Source organism: Symphalangus syndactylus, chromosome 17, assembly GCF_028878055.3.
Source record: "Symphalangus syndactylus isolate Jambi chromosome 17, NHGRI_mSymSyn1-v2.1_pri, whole genome shotgun sequence".
Classification (NCBI taxonomy): domain Eukaryota; kingdom Metazoa; phylum Chordata; class Mammalia; order Primates; family Hylobatidae; genus Symphalangus; species Symphalangus syndactylus.
The window spans coordinates 20,557,074-20,578,191 of record NC_072439.2 but is presented as its reverse complement, the minus strand read 5'-3'; the positions used below and the strand labels follow the sequence as shown (position 1 = coordinate 20,578,191).

General features: G+C 58.8%; 2 protein-coding genes across 4 annotated transcripts in view; one reads left to right on the top strand and one right to left on the bottom strand.

Moving 5' to 3' along the window:
* ARHGEF1 (Rho guanine nucleotide exchange factor 1) overlaps window positions 1-21,118 on the top strand; it is a 47,038-nt gene that overhangs the window by 25,355 nt on the left and 565 nt on the right. For both annotated transcript variants that reach the window (XM_055250134.2, XM_055250132.2), the window contains one exon: window positions 15,011-15,152. In XM_055250134.2, the coding sequence (XP_055106109.1) occupies window positions 15,011-15,152 (142 nt within the window). The remainder of the gene's footprint in view (window positions 1-15,010; window positions 15,153-21,118) is intronic.
* ERFL (ETS repressor factor like) lies at window positions 30-20,766 on the bottom strand. 2 transcript variants are annotated; one of them, XM_055250207.2, is made up of 6 exons: window positions 19,619-20,766; window positions 5,218-5,297; window positions 2,213-2,447; window positions 1,613-1,808; window positions 1,397-1,514; window positions 30-996 (listed from the first exon to the last, which is right to left on the bottom strand). In XM_055250207.2, exons 2-6 carry the CDS (start codon window positions 5,282-5,284, stop codon window positions 548-550), a joined length of 1,065 nt encoding a protein of 354 aa, XP_055106182.1. In that variant the 5' UTR covers window positions 5,285-5,297; window positions 19,619-20,766; the 3' UTR covers window positions 30-547. The 2 variants fall into 2 exon arrangements, with proteins under 2 accessions (XP_055106182.1, XP_063477129.1); XM_063621059.1 differs by lacking the exons at window positions 5,218-5,297; window positions 19,619-20,766 and adding an exon at window positions 2,685-2,862.

The window sequence follows — 21,118 nt, the reverse complement described above, 5'->3', positions numbered from 1 at the left end:
CCCCCATGCTCAGCACTGGGCACCCCGAGTCTCACTCTCTGTTCTTTTATTTCTGTAGTAAAACTCTCTGGAGGTGACTGTCGGGATCATGGGGAGCTGGTGGGGAGGGGGCCCCTCCTGGGTGGGGGCTGGGGGCGGGGTTATTGCTCTGAGCTCCCTGTCCCCAGGGGGGCCTATGTGGGGGGGTGTCAGGACTGGGGCCAGCACAGGGGGTTTGGAGACACGGCCACACAAACACTCGGGGCATAGCACGGGTGGGCGGGCAGGGAAGGCTGGGCGCCATATTGCACTTTGGGAGTGGGGCCAGGCGGGGACCCCCCTCAAACTGGAGCCTGGGGAGGAGGCTGGAGGCCATCACATTCCCTCTGTCCTCTGTGGAGGGGGAAGTGAGACCCCCACTCTGGGGCTGGGGAAGGAGACTGGGGCAGCAACGTGCCCAGACCCGGGAGGTGCTGAGGGCTGGTCCTGGGCCTTGGGCCAGGCATCAAGGGCAGACGGGCAGCCGCCCTGGTCCCTGCCTCAGCAGAATCTATTGCCCCCTGCCGGCTCAGCTGCCGGCCCCCCCTTTGCCCGCCTTTGCCTTGGGGGGCCCCGGGAGACCCTCATCGCCCTCGCTGTCAGAGCTGCAGCCGCTGACGTCGGTGATCTCCAGCTCCGAGTCGCTGTCCTCCTTCCCACCAAGGGCAGCCTCTGGACCCCCAGTCCCCGGCAGCGCCAGGCGAGGGGCCGCTGCCAGGCCCGAGGGGCGCTCGGGGCCCAGGCCCTCCCCTGTCGAGGCCAGCAGGGGCGCGGCTGTGGGGCCTCCCCCTGCCCCTGCCGAGGGCAGGTGGCCCAGGGAACTGGCCAGAGGGTTGGGGTAGAAGTGCGGGGGGTAGAGAGAGGGAGGCAGCTTGGGGAAGGGGCCCGTGAGGTACGGGTTAAAGTTCCAGGGGTACTCAGGGAAGGCGCGGCCATAAGGACCCAGCAGGCCAGGGGGCTTGGAATAGCTGGTGGCACCTGGGGGGCACAGGGGTAGGTCAGGCTGGGGCGCCTGCCTGCCTGGGGACCAGTAAAGGGGGCTGCCTTCCTGCCATATCCCACCCCATCTCCCCGCATCACTCCTACATGGCATCTTACCCCCCACACAGCTTCCCCCAACTCCATCTCCTCCCACTCCCCCACTTGTCTTCCCATTCCTTAGGCACCCCTGAAAGCCCTTGTGCCCCTCATTTCCCCTCCCTCATGTCACATCCTTTTCTGGGTTTTACACACACACACACACACACACACACACACACACACACACCCTACAGCCTGGCTCTGGGCCCCCTTCCCCGTCTCTTTTCTCATCCTCTTCCCTCAAGCCTGCAGCTTCTCCCACCATGCCCCCAGCACCCCAGAACCTCCAGGCTCTTACCAGAGCCCAGGAACGGGAAAGGGCTGTCCAGACGCAGTTTATCTGTCTCGGAGGTGAACAGGGGTGTCCGGGCCCCTGGCTCTCCCAGGCGTGGGGCAGAGAACAGAGTTTGCAGGGTCTAGAGAGGGAGTGGGGGAAGCCGCCCTGCTCAGACTGTCCCCTCCCCAGAGTGGGCACCAAGTGCCTTGGTTCCAGGACCCCAGTACCCAGACTCACCTCAGGGGTGAGGGGAGGAGCATCTGGCCCTGGGGCCCCCCCAAAGGGACTGGGGGTCAGCAAGAGTGGGGAGCCAGTGGCAGCTGCCGCCATGTCCAGCAGCGGGTAATTGACAAGCACGACTTTGCTGAAGTTGAACTTGTAGGTGAACCTCTTCCCTTTGGTCTTGTGGAGAATCCGCTTGTTGTAGTAGTAACTGTGGGGAGAGCGGTGGTGTTGGGGAGGTGCAGGGGGAGCCCTGGGGCAGGATCTGGGGTATCTTAATGCGTATGCTTAATGCATATGCTGTCCCAGGCATGGTGCACAGAGCACTAGAACTTGGGGAAACTGAGGCTCACAGAAGTCCCTTAACGGGGATCACAGGGCAAGGAAGGGATGAGGCAGGAGCGGGGACCCTGCCCTGCGAGACTCCAAAGCCCAGGTTTAGGGGTCCTTCCTCCTTGCCTCCCTTCCACTCACAAGTAGCGATGGTGGCTACTCACACACAGCCCTGTGCCTTGTGGGATCCAGCAGGAACCTGCCCCAGGATGCAGAGGGGGCACCAGAGGGACAGTGGGGGGAAAAGGACAAGGTGGGATCCAGCCCCGAGCCCTTCCTCACCGCAGGGCCCGGCTCAGCTTGTCGTAATTCATGTGGGGCTTGCATTTGCGAATACCCCACAGCCGGGCCACCTCATCGGGGTCTTTGATGACGAATTCCCCGTAGTCCCCCTGCCAGGCGATGACGCCCTGGTACTCTTCCTTCTGCAGCAGCTCCAGGATAAAGTGCCACAGCTGGATCTGCCTTGAGCCAGGGGATGACTCTGGCTTGTAGGCCCAATCCGGGAAGGCAAACCCTGGGGATGGGAGGCAGGGAGTGGGCTGGGGTCAGGATGCCACGTCCAGGGCTCTGGGTCTTACTGGACTCAGTAACCTGGGAGGCATCTAGTTCTCCTCCAGCCTCAGGCATCTTTAGGGACCTGGTTCCCACTCTCCAAACCTCCTCCCCTGGTGTCTGGTCCCCAAATTATCCAAATAAGGGCAAGAACCCAGTCATCCAGGGACTGTGGGTTGGTACCAGTCTGATCCCCTACCTTGGCATAGCTCCCCCAGGCTCAGCATCCAGAGGTAGAGTTGGGAGGGACTGGCTTCCTGCACCCATGACAGTGAGGAGGAATGGGAGGGAGGGGCACCCGCCTCCAACAGCGTTAGTCCTCTCACTGCCCCCAGCTAGCCAGGAGGTCTCTGGTCTCTTGTACCCTGCAGTGCCCCCAGCTCTTGCTGTCTCTGTTCCCCATTCCCTGTCCCCTGCTCCACCTTTCGACATTCCCCAGAGTCCCCCACTGACCCATCCTGGCATATCCAGGCTGGGGCTCTGTGTATAGCTGTACCTGCCTGTGTATTTGTACCTTTCCCGTCCCTGTGTCCCCTCCACCCCATATCCATGCCCATGTCCATCCAAGAGCAGTCCAGAACAGGGTGTGTGTGTGCGTGTGGACACACACATGCCCACGGAAGACATGTCACACAGACATCAGTTCACTTGCCTGAGACACACAGCCACACTGGGACACAGGGACACCGGAGTGCCACACTCATGCTGGGGGCCACCAAGGCTGACATGGCAGACACAGGCTGCACAAGACTCAAGGTCACGTCATCTCAACAACCCCACAGTGCACACCTATCACAACACACAATTACACATCTCAAGACTAGGACTTACTAACAACACAAATGCATGACAAGACACACACAGGACGCCAAATGCCCAAAGAACACACTGTACGATGGAGACGGTGAACACAGCACCAAGATATCCATGTCCCCAGACACACAGGGTGGCAGCATGTCAGTAGAGCAACTACTCAAACCCGCACACAGAGGCACCCACGTGTCAGCACTGACACCCCCGACTCAGCATCACGTCTCGCATGCAGAGAGGGGTACTCCACTGTCCACATACCCCCAGGAGCTGGGCACCCTGAAATCTCACCTCCCATGCAGAAGGCCCCAAGCCCTGGGTCCAATTTCTGTGTTCACTCCTATGCCACATCCTCTGTCCCCTTCCCCCTCCTCAGAGACCCCAGACCCAGGCATGAAAATAGAAGGCAGAGTGAGTCCATAAAAAGCTGGCAGCAGTGCGGGAGAGAGGAGACTGCTGTGCGCCTGGGCAGGGGACACCAGCATCGCCGTGTCCACTTGCTGTGTGATTACGGGCAGGTCCTTACCCTCTCTGGTTTAGAACTTCAGAGGTGGAAGGCAAGGGGGTACAGGGTCCCACCCAGGCTGCCTGGTGTAGAAAAGTGGGTGCTTGTGCCTCCCGGCCTGAAGGCCGGGGAGCTCCAGGCAGTCTCCTTGAGGGAGAATTTGTATCTCAATTCATTTTGGGCTCTTTCTCACCTCCCATGACAGGGCTGGATCCAGACACCAGCTCTGACCTATTCCATACCCAGAACACATCCTACTGGGGAGGCAACTGTATCACAGACACACCCACAGGACCCCAAGGTGACAATGGGACACCCAGCCTCAATACTCCATCTGTCCTCGAATGCACACCCTCATATATGTCGTACCTATGAGGCACAGGCACAGCTAGAGAGAGGACCCCCAAACTCAGTAGGCAGACACACACATGTGACAGAAAAACCCTCAGAATTCACTCGTGCACATGGACCCTATGCTGAAAACCAGACACAGCCCCCAACACAGAGGCCCAGGGATGCATCCCCCCCACAGCCCCAAATGCACCAAGACATCCATTCGGAACGCCACACACCACGAGACAGACCGCAAGAAACAGGCAAAGGCTCCTCACCCCACTCAGGCAGAGGCACAGTCGGCAGACACCCCCATCCCAAAATGCAGACACGCCTAGCCCAGAGACACTCAAGTAGCCTCAGATGTGCACGTACAAGCAAATACACAAGCTCACACAAAGACAGGCTGTGCAGACATTCTCCCAGTGTGACCCCTTCTAGAAACACTGAAGTGCGACACAGGGACACACTCTGAAATGAGACCCCAAATAACCAAGGACAGAGTCTCTGTCTCTGTCTCTCTCTCACACACACACATACCCACACCCCTCCCACTGCACATCAGCATGGGGTCTGACCAGCTTCACCATCCACCACCCCCAGTTCCAAGCCTCCACTCTGAGCAAGCTGTCCTCTCTCCTGGGTCTCGGTCTGGCCAGGTTGTGCCTGCACGTCCCCCTGACTGGGCAGTGCCGTCTGTCTATCTGTCCATCCATGCCTGGCCTAGTGCCCCCTGCAGCCCAGTCCCTGCTCTTTCCCCGCAGGTCCTGCATGGGAGCAGGCTGAGACGTGCGTGGCAGGGATGCCTGGGCCTCGGGCCCCTCTGTCCTCACCCCTCACTCACCTCCGTACCCTCCCAGAAGACCCACATATCCCAGCAGGCAGGGGGCAGGGGAATCTGGCTGCGAAGTTTTTAGCCAAGTTTCTCAGAAGGGGTTTGATTTGGGGGACTCTGACCAAGACTGAGAGAGAAGGACCCACGGACTAGAGTGAGACACGTGGAGACACGGAGAGAAGGGCGATGCGGCTCACTGGGGAGGCCTGAAGGGTGAGGGAAGGGGTGGGGGAGGTCCGGGCCAGTTACCGGGGGTCCAGAGAGCCGGCAGGGCAGGCGGGGCGAAGAGAAGGTCGGAGACGCAGCTACAGTCCATGGCGGAGCCGGCCCTGCAGAGGCCGGGAGGGACACACGGGGACGGGGTGGGCAGGAGAGACAGACACAGGTCAGCCAGCGGGGCGCTGCCCGGGGCTTTCCCCTCTCCCAGGTCCCCACCCCAGCCTGACACCCTCTCCCCGCAATCCCTCCTGCCCACTCCCTCCCGCAGGCACCGCTCTGTCCTCAGCCGCTGCCGGCCCGAGACCCCCGTTCCTTCCCTCCCAGCCTCTCCTCCCGCAGCCTCCTCCTCACTCGGTGCCTCCATCACTAACTACGCCGCTCCCAGCCTCCCTCCCCACTCCCCGCCACTCGCTCACGCTCTCACACTCGCTGGCTCTCACGCCCGCCTGCCGCTCGCGCCCCGCACCGTCTCTGCTGCCGTCTTCCCGTCCCGGCTCTCCCGCCTGACCTCCCGGGTCGGTCGGTCCCTGCGTCTCTGAGTCTCCCTCTGTCTCTCTCTCTGGCTGCCCCAGATTTATCTTGTTCTATAACTTGTCCCCACGCCCACCCCACCCGGACGACCCCCAGGCGGGCTCTTCCAGCCCAGGCGCAGCCCTGACCGGCAGCGGCCCAGGACGGGCTGCAGGGGGGCAGGCCCAGCACCCCCTCCTCCAGTCCTCTGTCCCACAGGGCAGCCCCCAGCGCCCTGCAGGAGGCGTCCACAGACCCCAGACCTGCTGCTCACCCTGAAGACCCCTGCCACCTGGATCTGCCTCCCTCCTCAGACACCCCTTCCCCTCACATCTGCCTCCCCTGTCAGACCCCCTCCCTCAGACACTCCCTCTCCCTAGATATCTTACGCCCCTAAGATACTCCATCCCCTCCTCACTCCAGTCTCCCTGCACCTTTCCCCCTCTTACAGCGCCTCCCCTCCACACACACACCCTTGGAATCCACTCCCTCTCACACCCCTCCGCAGACACACGCTGCCCTGGCGCTCCTCCCCTCAGGCACTTCAGCCCCTCACTGCCACCCTCAGACCCCACCTCTGGAGCATCTTCTTCCTGGAGCCCCCCCAGATGCTCTCAAAAACCCACTCCTCTTAGACACCCTGATACTCCGCGCTGCTCCCGTGTGCCCCCCCGCCGCCCCGCCAGAAACCCCTCAGACCCTGGCAGCCCACACTGTGTTCCCCTGTGAGCCCCGCCTACCCCCTGAACACTGGACAAGACTTTTCAGACACCCCATGTCCTCTCAGACTCGCCCGGTCTCCCCACAGAGGCCCCAACCCCAGATGCCCCCACCTCCCATCTGCCTCCTGGAGCCTCCCCTGTCCCAGGCCCCCTCTGTTCCCACATCTGTCTCTCCGTCTTTCTCCATCTGCCCCATCTCGGTATCTCTCCCTCTCCATCTCTGTCTCTCCCCGTCACTTGGTCTCTTCTCCCTTCCATCTCCCCCCACCATCTCCCTTCCATTTCTGTCTCTCTCCTCCACCAAAGGGGTCTCTCTCCCCACCTCACTGCCCTCTCCCTCTCTCTCCATCTCCTCTTCCACCCCTCAGTCTCTTTCCTGTTTCTCCATCTCCCACCCCTGCTTCTTTTCCGTCTGTCTCTCCATCTTCCCAGTGTGTCCATCTCTGTCTCCCTATGACTTTCTCCCCATCTCTGCTATCCGTCTTTCCTTCCCTTTCCACCATCTCTGTCTCTCCCTCCCTTTCCACCGTCTCTGTCCCTCCCTCCCCCTCCACCATCTCTGTCTCTGTCTCTCCCTCCCCCTCCACCATCTCTGTCTCTGTCTCTCCCTCCCCCTCCACCATCTCTGTCTCTGTCTCTCCCTCCCCTTCCACTATCTCTGTCTCTGTCTCTCCCTCCCCCTCCACCATCTCTGTCACTTCTGTCTCTGCCCCCACCCTTTCCCTGTCCCGCCTCTCTCCAGCAGCCCCACTCCCCCACACCTCTCCCCCACCCATCGCTCTCCCACCTCCCGCTTTCTCTGCCTCTCAGGGTCCCCCTCCTTCCTCCCCCCGCCCCCACCCCCTATTGGCCCCTCTCATTTCCGTGTTGGTTTTGATTTCTCTTCCCGACGCTTTCAACTCCCCGCCGCCTCCTCCGGACACGTTATAACGAGGAGCCGTGGGATCGGCGCTCCGGGCCCTGCTCCCACACTCCCCCCGCCATGTCTCACACTCGTCTCTGCCATCTCGCGGTCTCTGTGGCCACTTCTCCTCGTCTCTGTGCCCAGCCTTGGTCCTGTGTCAGGCCCCACGGGGACCTGGACCCCTTGCCCTTGCCCATTGCCTCTGCCACCCTATCTCGATCCGTCTCTCTCTCCCATCTCTGGGTCTCCACGCCTCCCTGTCTCTTGGTTCCCACGTCGTCTCCACTTCTGTGTCCCCATGTCTCTGTGTCCCCATGTCTCTGGGTCTCCGCATGGCTCTGTTTTGATGTCTGGGGTCTCCACACCCCTGTCTCTGTCTCCACGTCTCCATATCTCCTCCTCCTCAAGTCCCTGTCCTGTCCCCATGTCCCCCATCTCTGTCTCATCTGTCTGTCTCCATGCCCCATCTCCCTGCCTCTGTGTCTCTGTCTCCATGTCTCCATCTCCATGTCTCTGTCTCTGTTTCTGTCCCGGTGTCTGTCTCTTGGGGTCCCTTTGATCTCACCCTGCCCCTGGCACCCCCCTGGCCCCATTGATCGCTGATCGACTGATGGAGGGAGCGCGGCCTGCGGGGCCTGGGGCTGCAGGGCCGAACAGGGCCTGGCAGGACGGCCGGACAGATGGACAAACGGCTTCAGCCCCAGTGGCTGTAGAGGGGGAGTAGCCACAACCCCCCGCCCCTCCCCGCCGGCCGGCGCGGTGCGGATGGGGACTCCAGGCAAGCTTTAATTTTTAATTTTATTTTGCTTCCTCCACCCCCCCTTCGCCCCCCATCTCTACCGCCCGCAGCCATGGCACCGAATGTGTGTGCGCATGTGAGCGAAGCGGTGTGCAGAGGCGCTGGGCAGGCGAAGGCCCTCCTCCCTTCTCTCCCTGCCAAGCACAACCGCACAGACCCACACACCAACCCAGGCACGCACACCACCACGTCCCACACAGCACACATCGCACAGATGCACACACCAGCACAGCCACACACACACCATCACACACCACACACTGCATGAGCCCACGTCAACAAAGTCACACACAGCACCACGTCCCACACATCACAGACACACACCAACAAAGCAACGCATACCACTGCTGCCACACACAACCCACATCACACAGATGCATGTGTCAGTAAAGTCACACACCAACACTGTCACACAGTCACACACACACATCAGCATAGTCACAGACGCACAGAAACAGACACACAATTTTACGCAAATACACACATGACACACACCAATTCAATTTCACACAGAAACAAAGACACACAATCACAAATCCTAGACACACTGTGTAGACACATAATCACACACTGAGGCTCGCAATCAAATACAGAAACCCAGATTCCCAAGCACACAGCACACACTGAGACAACAGCACACAGAAACAGACACAGTCACACAACCAAGCACCACCGACCCTCGAGTGCATACATATGCACTTGGTCACTCATGGAGCCGTAGAGATACACACACCAGCACCAACCCAGACAGCCAACACACACGGCCACACACACACCCATTCACAGACACAGTCACAATCACACACACACACCAAGATCACGGACCCATAGGACCCACACAGCGGCCCCTGCAGAGGTACACACAAACACACCCAGACACACTGGGTAGGGGTGGGCACTCGGAGATGACCCCAACCCAAGGCCCCTGCCACTCCTGCTCCCACCATCCCCATCTGTCTGCCTGTCCCTCCGTCTGTGAACTTCCCGAGCGTGTCTCTGCATGGGTGCGTGTGTGTGTGTGTGTGCACATATGTGACACGTGCCCTTGTCTCAGACCTGCTTCTGTGACTGTCTCTTGAGACACAGGTCTCTTGGTCTCTCAGCCCCTTCAGGTGTCGGTGCGTCTTTCTGTCTGTCTCTGTCACTGAGGGTCTTTGCTGCTCATATTGGCCTGCCTGTCTTTCTAAATATCTCCATCTCTGAGTGTGTCTGTTTCCCCCATCTCTCTCTCTGGGTGTCTCTCTCTGTCTCTGTCCCTCTCTGTCTCTGGGCTCTCTGTCATCTCTCTCTGCCTCTGTCTCCTAACCCCCCATCACCCCGCCCCCCTTCCCGGGGCTGGGGTTTAACCAGTTGTTTTGATTTCTCTAAGCTGCGCCGGCCGCCTCGGGAGCCGCCTCGGGCCTCGCACCCCCCCCACCAGCCCCTTCATCCCTCACCCAGGCCCCCCCATCCCCACCTCCCCTTAACACAATCTGCACAAGTGGAATGAAAATTGATTTTTTTTTTTAAATTTCATATCTTCTCCGGGGCTCTGTCTAAAGAGGAGAGAGACGCGGCCCAAGACCCTTCTCCCACCGCCGCCCCCGCATGCACACGCTGTGCCCCAAAGCACACGCGCGCATGCACACACACACCCCGACTGCACCCACTCATGGCCACACGTTCAGGCACAATCTGGGGACATATCCCTCCTTATGCCACACGCCCATGTAGGACACATCTGTGCACACAGTAGAGACCCACAGTGACGCCCACTAGTAGGCACACACACACACCATGCACAGCCCCAGCCATGGGCCAGCTGCCAGCCCCACCCATCTGTCGCCACACAAACGAGCCCCCAACACCCTGTCCCATCTAGGTGCACGAAGCCGGCTCCCTGTGGTCACACACTGTGTGTATGTGCCCACACACCTGTCTGTCCAGACTACGGCCACGTCCATGTGTACACAGGGCAGGCTCAGGGGACGGCCCTCGACAGGCACCAGCAGACCCTGTGCCTGACTTGGAGAGGAGAGGGTTCAGGGGTGATGTGGGGTTTCCTGCATGGGCGTGCCCCCCCTCATCCCGGACGCCACCCCCATTCCCACACTGCCCACATAAAATGCTCTGGCCTGACCCTGGTTGGGGGTGCCTTTGTGCCTGGGGTGTACACATACCCCACACGTATACACCACACATATACCACACATACCACATACGCACACCACAAACACACCATACATACACACCCCCACCACACACACACCTAGCCCCACACAGCACATACACACACACGGTACACACCATATACACCACACACACACCATATACACCACACATACACCACACACATCACATCACACACACCACACACACACATAAATACACCACACACGCACCACACACACCACATACACACACACACCATACACTCACCATACACACACACCACATCAGTACCCCTCGCATACACCACACACACTACATACACTACCCATCACAGACACACCACACACACCCCACACACACACACCACATCCACACCACATCCACACCACATATACCACATCCACCACACACATACCACACACTGCACACACACCATACACACACACCACATCACTCTCGCATACACCACACACGCTACACTACCCATCAGACACACCACACACTGCATATCCACCACACACACCACATACACTACCCATTACACACACACACAACACACACATCATACACACCACATACACTAACCATACACACCACATGCACACCACACACCACACACACACACCACACACACACACCACACACATCACATACACACACACCACACACACACACACCACACACATCACATACACACCATACCACAGACACTATACATCACACCACATACACAACACTTCATACACACACCCACACACATTACACACCACATGCCACACACAACACACATACCACACACATCACCCACATACCACACACCACACTTACACACCACTCGCAGCTTACTACTTCTCTCAGTACCACACCTTGTAATCTCCACATGGACACACACAAAATCACAGTCACCCTTAACACACAGACCCACAGAAAACACACAGAAGCACACAGGGTGACACCAGAAACACAGCTTCACACATAGACTTTGGCACAAGTTCACACAAGTTGCACACACATGCGCCATCCAACAGCCACACATAAACATGCAACCACACAAACATACACAATCAAACATACACAAACAGTCATCAGTGCTCTTTAGGGCTGGACACACAGTATCCCTCACTCAATTGTTAAGAACCAACACTCAAACTGGTACAATCAGCTCCTACAAATTACCATGCACGTGCGTGCGCACGCGCACACACACACACACACACACGTCCACATCTGAACCCAGACTCAGACACAAGCCCACAAGCTCAGAGACACAACAGCAACCCCTGAACACCAACACAGTGCCACACAAATACACAGCTGGTCTGTGACACACAAGATTTTGGGGGCTCTTCCTCAGCTGTGTCCCTCACACCCACACTGACCAGCCCAGCTGCCGGGGTCCTCTCAGGGTCGCACTCACTCGGTCCTTCTACCCTGTTTCTCTGAGACTGAGCCCCCTCATCTTGCCCTCAGAGATAAGAGCTGCCCCAGGTCCCTGAGGCCCACCCTACACAGCCACACCATGTGAAAACACCAGACACGGCACAACTCCAGAGCTTTGGACGGTCGCACCAGACGCAGCTGAGCACCACACACGTCACACAGACATGACACGCTCACAGACATGACACACTCACAGACATGACACGCTCACAGACATGACGCGCTCACAGACATGACGCACTCACAGACATGACACGCTCACAGACATGACACGCCCAGATGTGACGCACTCACAGACATGACGCATTCACAGACATGCACTCACAGACATGACACACCTGGATGTGACGCACTCAGATGTGACGCGCTCACAGATGTGATGCACAGACACGACATGCTCACAGACATGACACGCCCAGCCGTGACGCACTCACAGACATGACACGCCCAGACGTGACACACTCACAGACATGACACGTCCAGACGTGACGCACTCACAGACATGACACGCCCAGACATGACGCACTCACAGACATGACACGTCCAGCCAGACGTGACGCACTCACAGACATGACATGCTCACAGACATGATGCACTCACAGGACATGCCCAGATGTGATGCACTCACAGATGTGACACGCTCAGAATGTCACGCTCACAGACATGACACACTCACAGACATGACACACCTGGATGTGACGCGCTCAGATGTGACACACAGACATGACACGCTCACAGACATGACACACAGACATGATGCACTCACAGACAGGACACACCCAGATGTTACGCACTCACAGACGTGACGCGCTCACAGACAGGACATGTGTGGCTCCACTCAGCACCCATACTTAGTCACCTGTGCCCAGGAACACGCATGTCTAACAGGTCACATTCACAGACACTGTGACACAAGTCACACAGTCATGTGCAAGTGCGCACACACACACATGGTCTTCTGCCTCGACTGCACTGTGCAGGACACACACAGGGACAGAATGGCAGACAGACATGGCACTGGCTTCCCAGGCTGGGGAAGGTGTGTCTGCTACCCTCGCTTGAGAGGTGGGGAGGCTCCAGGCCAGAGACAGAGAGGCCTGCGGGTGAGGGCAGGGGTGGAGACCCACATTCCCCTCCCTCTGTCTCTCCCTCTCTGTCTCTGTCTCTGCCTCGGGCCCTGTGTGTCTCTGCATCTCTGTCTCTCTCCCTGAGTCTCAGTTTCTGCACGATGTCCCTGGGGCTGCGGACAGCGCTCCGAATGGTGTCAGTTGAGGGGTGGCGAGGGAGCGTCCCCCGGGAGGTGGGAGCCGCAGTGCCACGCACCCCGCCTACCAAACAGCTCTGGGGGAGGGGAGAGGGAGGGCGGAGGCGCCACCTCGAGGCGGAGGGCGATCTGGCTGCTCCCCGACCTCACTCGTGGACCCCGCCTCCCCTCAGAGACCCAGAGACATGGAGGAGCTGGAGGCTGAGGTCGGGGGCACAGACAAGGGGAGACATGCAGGGAGGAAGAGAGACCGAGGGGGTGGAGAACTGGAGAACTGAGAGGAAACAGGAGTGAGACACGGAGGGAGATGGAGGGGGATAGGCGGGAACCCCACGGGGGAAGGCACAGAGGCAGAAAGAGACACAGAGGACAAGGATGGGTCCCACAGAAACAGGAAGCGGACTGGTAGCCACATGCACACGCAGAGAGAAGACAGAGACAGAGATAGAGAGACAGGCGGGGGGAGATCCGAGGTGGGGAAACACGGCAGAAGGAGTGAACCAGAGAGGCTGAGACAAAGTAGATTAGAAAGCTGTAGGTCACGGGAGAGGGGAGAGCGAGGGCCGCACCGGAGACCCTGGGTTGGGAGGAAGGAGAGGAGGGGGCAGAGATGCGGAAAATTGAGGGATTAGGGCAGAGGCAGGAGAGGGATGCAGGCAAGCCCGGCCCTGGAGGTGGGAACAGAAGGCTCAGGTGTGGGCCCGGTGGCGGGCAGATCTAAGGTGTGGATTCCTCGTCCTCCGCCCCACCCCGCCCTTCTTCGGTCCTAGGAGGTTGGTGTCCCCTGGGAGTCTGACCCACCCCAACTTCAAAGCCCACCCTACCCCTCCTCCTCACCTCCACCAGGCCCCACCCCACCCAGACCCCAGCTCCATCCTCTACCTCTCCTCCTGGTCCTCATCCCCAACTGCCGCCCCTTCCCCACCTTTGCCTTCATCCTACCTCCACCCTCAGCCTCACTCCACACCGGGCCCCACCCCTCTATCAGAGTGACAGACAGTAGGGAAATGACTGTTATTTGGTGATGCTGGAGGGGTGGGGGCAGAGAGCTGAAGCGGGGTGTGGTGTACACCAGAACCAGCTACTCAGGGAGCCCAGAGACCCAGAGTCCTTCTAGATGGCAACCACCAAGAGCCAGGGCTCAGGCATCCCGACAGAGCCCCGGGGCTTGGCACCAAGAGCGTACTGAGGAAATGACGTTGAGGTGGAATCCAGATTAAATTGTGCTCAGCAGGGAATCAGAGAGACAGAGATAGCAGATCAAAGGAACAGAAAGCAGGAGATCAAGGGACAGAAATGAGGAGGGCAAAGAGACAGGGTCAGAGGGCTGGGGAAATAGGGATGGAGCCGAGAGCTAGAGGGGCAGATGGATGGGACTGAGAAGTGGGAGCAGACAGGGACAGGGAATCAGATGACAAGGAACTGAGGACAAAAATGGGGAGAAGTGGGTGATCCAGGGTCAGAGAAAAGGAGGAACACAGAAATGGGGTCAAAGTCCCAGGAGACGGGCAGAGAACTGGGAACCGGAGAGAGACTCCGAGGGACGAGGGACTGGAGGCAGTGGGGCAGGCCTGAGGGCTAGGGTGAGGGGCGGGGCCTGGGCAGGCTGAGGCTGGAGCTGGGTGCCGGGCCACCAGGGATCCCACAAGGGCCGGGGTCCAGCCGTTCTGGGGGGCGGTACTCAGGGCTCCAGGGGCATCAGGCGCGGTGCTAATTCAGCGCCATCGATCAGACGGGATGAGAGCAATAAATTATTGTGACAAGATGCAATCCTGGCCCGCGCACTGCCGCCGAGGCGGATCGATCCCTGTCCCCAGCCCCACACCGGGTCCCATGCCCAGGCCTGGGCTGGCTGGCGGGGATGCCTCTGCCCATCTCTCCCTCCATTCTCCACCCTGCACACACTCACTCCCACTGACAGCCAGGTGAAGGGAATGTGAGGGGCAGCCTAGGGAAGAGGCGGGAGGGGGCTGGGGGAGCCCACAGAGGGAAGTTCAGCGCCCCCTCTGACCCAGGCCTTTTGCTTCCCTCAGCACCCCATCCTCACCACCACCTGTGAGGTAGGAACTGCCATGATGGATGCCCATTTCACAGATGTGGAAACTGAGGTTCTGACAGGAAAAGTAACTTGGCCAAAGTCCCACACGGGTGAGGTGAGCCTGGACTTGAATGCAGGTCAGTATGACTCCAGGCCCCCAATATTTGTACTGTCAGAGGACAGAGCAAGGGCCAGAGACAGAAAAGGAGGAAAGAGATGAGACAAGGAGACAGATACAGAGTCCAGGATATGGAGAAACTGAGAGAGAGTCAGAGAGCTGTAAAGACCCTGTATGGATAGAAACAGACACAAAGACAACCAGAGAAATACAGAGAACAAAGAGAGACAGAGACAAAAAGACAGGGCGGGACAGAGGGGTGGAGAGGCCAGAAACCAAGAGAGACAGAGAGACTCAGAATCAGACAGGCAGACATGGACAGGGACAAGGAGATAGGGGCAGGTGGTGGCAAAGGTGGAAATGGAGAAAGGAAATGAAAGTGAGGGTGGGAGGAAAGGAAAGGCCAGCATGCAGGGAGGGGTGGTGTGGGAGGCAGGGGTGTGCCTGGGGAGGCGGGGGTGTGCTGGGAGGGGGCTGTGCTGGGGGTGTGTCTGGGGAGGTGGTGGTGCCCTGGGAGGGGGCTGTGCTGGCCCCAAACAGCTTGTGGGGGAGGTGGGGGTGAGCATGTGGAATGACAGCCTTAGCCCCAGGAGTCAATGGAGGGTGAGAAAGTGAGCCTGGAGTGTAGGGGAGGTGGGGTTGGGAGGTAATGGAGAAGCAAGTGTCACCAAAGTCCCTAGGTGGATAGGTGTGTCTGTGGAGGGAGGAGGTCACCTGAGGGGCAGATGGGGGAGGCAAGGACACCTGAATGGCTAGGAGGGCAGTCTCTGAAGTCAGACAGCCTTGATTTGACTCAAATCTCTAACATCTACCTGTTTCTGGGACCTCAAAGAAACTCTCTGGACTCAGTTTCCTTCTCTGTAAAATGGGGACAAGAGGCAAGTGCCTGCCTCATGAGGGTCCTGTGAGGACAAATGAGACAATGGGTGTGAAGAACTTAGTGTCTGTCACAGAGATGGATGGTGGCCTTAGTAATCGGGAGCTGCCGTCACCATCACCCTCACCCTCATTCTCATTCTTGTCATCGCCATCAGTATATATGGGGAGGGCAGGTGTTATGTGGTGGAACAGGTGGGGCACACATTACAAGCACCTGCTACTCAGAGAGCGATACCTGGACCAGGTGTTTCTGATGCACATTGAAGTCAGAGAACCTCGGATTTAAGATGCCGTGCAGTGCAGGGAGCAGGTGTGGGGGTGGCTGGGAACAGGTGACACATGTGTCTAACACATGCTACAGGTGTTATGCATGCGGAGGAAGGCGCTCCTCGAGGAGACAGCTGGTCAGAGACACGTGCTAGGAAAGGGGACCGGTGTTTCTGGAGAGAAGCAGGTTGGAGGCAGGTGTGAGAGATCTGAAGGTTTCTTCCTAAAGGTGTGGGGGTGACAGGCTGCAGGGACAGGTAGGGAAAGTGAACATAGCAGAGAATGGGGCAGAGGTGTGCAGTGGGTTCACAATGCTTGCAAAAGGTGCAAAGGGACTCCGGTCACATGGATGTTTGTGGGGAGGAAAAGGAGAGAGGTGGCTGGAGTGTGGGGAACCAGGTGCATGTCTGTGGGACAGGGCTGTTTCCAGGAGAAGGTGTCCCCTAGATGCAGCTGAAGAGATGTGAAGCAAAGAGAGATTAAGTGGGGGTATGCGTAGGGGGTGTTGAAGCCTCGGTACTTGTTTGCTGAGGAAATGATTGAATGTGTTACCAGGGCAGAAGATTCCCCGGGATAAACAGGTGAGGAACGGCAGGTGTAGGGGGTTACTGGTGTGACCTTGTGCAGCAAAAGAGAGAGAGAAACATGGGAAATTAGGTATATGGGAAAGAAGAGAGGTGGATAGAGAGTACCCGAGGGACAGGTGTGGGAAAACAGGTATACAGGTGACACAGATACCTGTGGCCAAGGACAGACTCCTGCCCCAAACGTGTGTGTGTAAAGTAATGTGTAAAGTGAGAGACAGTGAGAGACCAGGAGAGGCAAAGACAGTGCAAGAAGGAGTGAGACACAGGTGAGCAAGTGTACAGGTGGGACAGGGAAACTCTGAGGGGACAAGGGCTTGGAGGAAGGCATGATGGCAGGGAAGGCCACGAGGAGGGTACCAGTGTGTGGGTTGGTGATCAGGTGGTGCTTGGGGTTAGGACACAGGTGGGGAAGGTGCTTCTGTTGTCTGTGATGAGTAACCCGAAATGACAAGTAGGAAAGACAGGTACGGGAGAATCCTTGGAAGTCAGTGTACCTTGGAAGTCAGGTACAGGTAGAGAGGGGTGTGAGCGGCAGGTGTGCTCTTAGGTGACCTGTGTGTGGCGAGCTCTTCTGGAGGGGCAGGTGTTGGGGTGGTTAAGGAGGTGCAACACTATCACAGAGGTGGATGGGTGAGGGCCAGGAGGCTGGGGACTGGCGGGGGCAGGCCTTACCTGAGGGGACAGGTTAGCAGGTTGCACGTGTGAGTGTGTGCAAAGGAAGGAATGTGTGTGTGAGTGTGTGCACGTGTGGTACTGCTTGAGAGGAGGAAGAGGTGAAGAAATATGAATGTGTGAGGAACAGGTGAGTTTGGAGCTTTAGGGGACAGGTGGGATGGCTCATGGACAGGTAGGAAGGGGCCAGTGTGGCATGAAATGAGATAAAATGCAGGGATTCCAGTGGAAGGGGCAGATTTTAGAGAACAGGTGTTACCTGGAGGGGCAGGTAAGAGGGGACATATGCTCCCTGAGAGATCAGACATCTTAAGGGCAGGTGTGAGGGGGACGAGTGTTATCTGAAGGTGCAGGTGAGAGGAAATAGGTGTTACCTCCAGGGCAGATGAAGGGAACAGGTATGGAGGACAGGTGTTGTGTGCAGGCAGGTATGAGGAGATCGATGTTACCTGGAAGTCCAGATTTGGGGAGTTGAAGGGGGAACATGGATGTGACAGGTGCATTGACAGGTGTGAGTGAAAGGTTAGTTACCTGAGGCCACAGGTGGGTACAGTGTGACTCTGCCAGATGGTCTGCCGCCTCGATTTCTCTCGCTCCCCTGTCCTCCCCTCCCTGGGGAGCAAGTTCTGGCTCTCGGGTCCCTCCCATGGCTCTGGCCCTGGGCGGGGCACAGAGTTAGCTCTGGGCTGGGCAAGGCCCAGGCTGCCGGCCTGCCGGGCAGCCAGGGCTCCTGAGGCTGCTTGGCGATGCGGAGCGCGTCTGGGCCTCGGCGGGCCGGCCGGGCGGAGGGAGCGGGCGGGGGGGCCGTTTAGCCGTGATAGATCCGCGCGCCGCTTGTCTCTTAATCTCCGGAGCGACCGATCGATTCGCTATTTCCCTTTGTTGCCAGAAAATTCGATCCTGGGCCTGGAATTAGGTCCCCGGCTTAATCTGAGCGGAAACCAGCGAGGGGGAGACAGAGACAGAGATGCCGGGAGAGACAGAGACGGAGAGACAGTAAGAGACAGAGAGAGGCAGAGAGAGATAGAAAGACAGAGATGTTGAGAGAGGAAGAGACACAGGGAAAGATAAGCACAGAGATTTAGAGAGAGTCTAAGAGTTGGACCCAAAAAGGAAGAGAGAGATGCTGCGAGAGACAGAGATAGAGAGACAGATCCTGGGAGAGTTAGAGGTGGACACAGAGATGCTGTGAGAGACAGAGACAGAGAGACAGTGAGGAGAGACCCAGCCAGGGGAGAGATAACAGAAGTAGCCCAGCAGGGCCCTGCGACAGTGGTGGAATGATAGATAGAAAGGGTGTCCCAGAGAGCCCCGGCCCCACGAAGGTCAGGGCCAGGCCTGTACTCCCTGCCCCGAAGTGTGCAGACCCCAGAATTGGCCCAAATGTCCTTCCCACAGACCCTGTGACCCCTCATACCAAATATAAGACCCCAGATATCCAGATCCAAATTAGCAGACCCTTAGCTTTGAACTCCAACTCCAAATCCAGACTTCTGGCCCCCTCAAGTTCAAACTCCTATGCTGACCCCCAGTCCCAGATATCCACACCCCCAGTCCTGACTCCCAGCCCCAGTCAGCTCCCAACCTCAGATATCTAGATCTTCCGCCCCAAGTTTCCAGTCTCTTGGCTTTGAGCCCCTAGGTCCCAAATATTCAAGCCCTCAGCCCTGACCTCTAAACCCCACTCAGAATCTAGCCCCAAATATCCAGACTCCTCAGCCCCAAACATCCAAATCCACCTTCAGGTCGGCCACCAATCCCCGTTTTCAGATTTTTCAGTCCAGTCTCTTGCAGACCCCATCTCCGTGGCTCTCACTCGCTCTCCCTCCCCGCCCCCAAATCTCGCACCCCTGTCCCGAGGCCGCACCTCTAGCGCTACCCACCTCCCACCTTCCCAGAGTTGGGCGCTGCCCCACCTGCCCCCGACAGCCGGGGCGGATGACCCCATCCGCCTACCCCTCCACGGGCTCGGAGGCCCAGCTTCTCAGGCCTCCCGGGACCACTCCCGCGCCCGCCCCCTCCTCGGGCGGGAATCCCCGCCCCCTCCCCGCCCCTGCGCCGGCCCGCGGCGCTCACTCACTTTCTGGGCTTTGCGCATCCGCTCCGGTCCGGGGAGAAGTGTTTAAAGTTCGGATCCCGCAGCCATGGCCCCCGCGGCGTCCTGGGGAGGGGGCACCGGGGCGAGGGGCGGGGTGGGGGGAGATGCCCGGAGCCCCAGGAAGGCAGAGACCCAGAGGACGAGGAGAGGGAGTCTCTGAGACGCCGGGACAGGAGAGACTCAGAGACGGAGAGACAGCCAGGGAGACAGAGACGGGGAGACGAGCAGAGACGGGGAGATGCAGAGAGGGAGGGAGACAGCGAGATAGAGGCGCAAAGAGAGCAGAGACGCGGAGAGCTGAGGACGGAGCCCCGGGCGGGAGCTCAGCTCAGCGAGCGCGGGCTGGCGCGCGCCCGGACAGCCTGGCCGGCTGGGGGCGCGGAGCGGCCCTGCCTCCTGCGCCTTCTCCTCTTCCTCCTCTTCCTCCTCCTCCTCCCTCCACTCCTCTGCGCGCCGCGCGCCTCCCGCCCTCGCGGCCGCCCGGCCGGGCTCGACTCGCAGATATATGGAGGCGGCGGCGGCGGCGCGGGGGAGGGGGCGGGGGCGCGATCGATGGAATATAATTTTCCTCAAACTCGGAAAATAAAGTTCAGAGCTGATCAAATTTGAAAACAGATGTCGAATCGCGACTCTAAATAAGGTTCGATCCCGGGACTGAGGGAGTGGGGGTGGGGCGGGGGTGGGTGGAGAGGTGGAGAGACCCCCCTCCTCTCCCCTTCCCTTCCCCTCCGCCGCGCTCCTCCCCAGGAGGACGCGCGGACAAACGGACAGGCGCGAGGTGGAGGTAGCGACGATGCGGCCAGGACCCCTGCTGGACACGCAAACCTGGACCGGGACTGGAACACGGACCCGCACACACGCAGCCTGGATAGGAGACACACGGACAGAGGGACATATGGATACAATAAGACAGTGCAAACACACACTCAGGGACACACAACCCTACAGAGAGACAGAGACACACATACACAGACCTGCCATCTGTATACGCAGCACACACATGCGTAGGGTAATACAGGAAGTGGAAACACAACCCGCACACGGAGCCATTCAGGCACACATAGAGAAACATATGCACAAACACAGCCTGCACACCACACCTTCCCCAACCCACAGCCACTCCCTGATCCACTGACCCACAAACTGGACACAAAGACACCCAGATGCACAGTGACACACAGCCACACTCCACTCCCAACACACAGCCTGGACACACAAGCCCTCACTGACACATAGGCAGAACCCAGGGCTGGCACACTGACACTCCCCTTCACACGCCCACAAGGTCACAGGCATACACACGCACACCTGCAGTGACAGGGAAGGGCCCCGCCCAGCCGGATCTGCTCCCATTGAAATAACAAGTCAATATCGACCAGCCTCAGGGCAGGTCATACCCACAGTTCAGCTCCCGGCCGGACCTCCTGGCCCAACCTGACCCTCACCCTCACTGTCTACCCTCCTATCCCCTCCCTTGCCCCT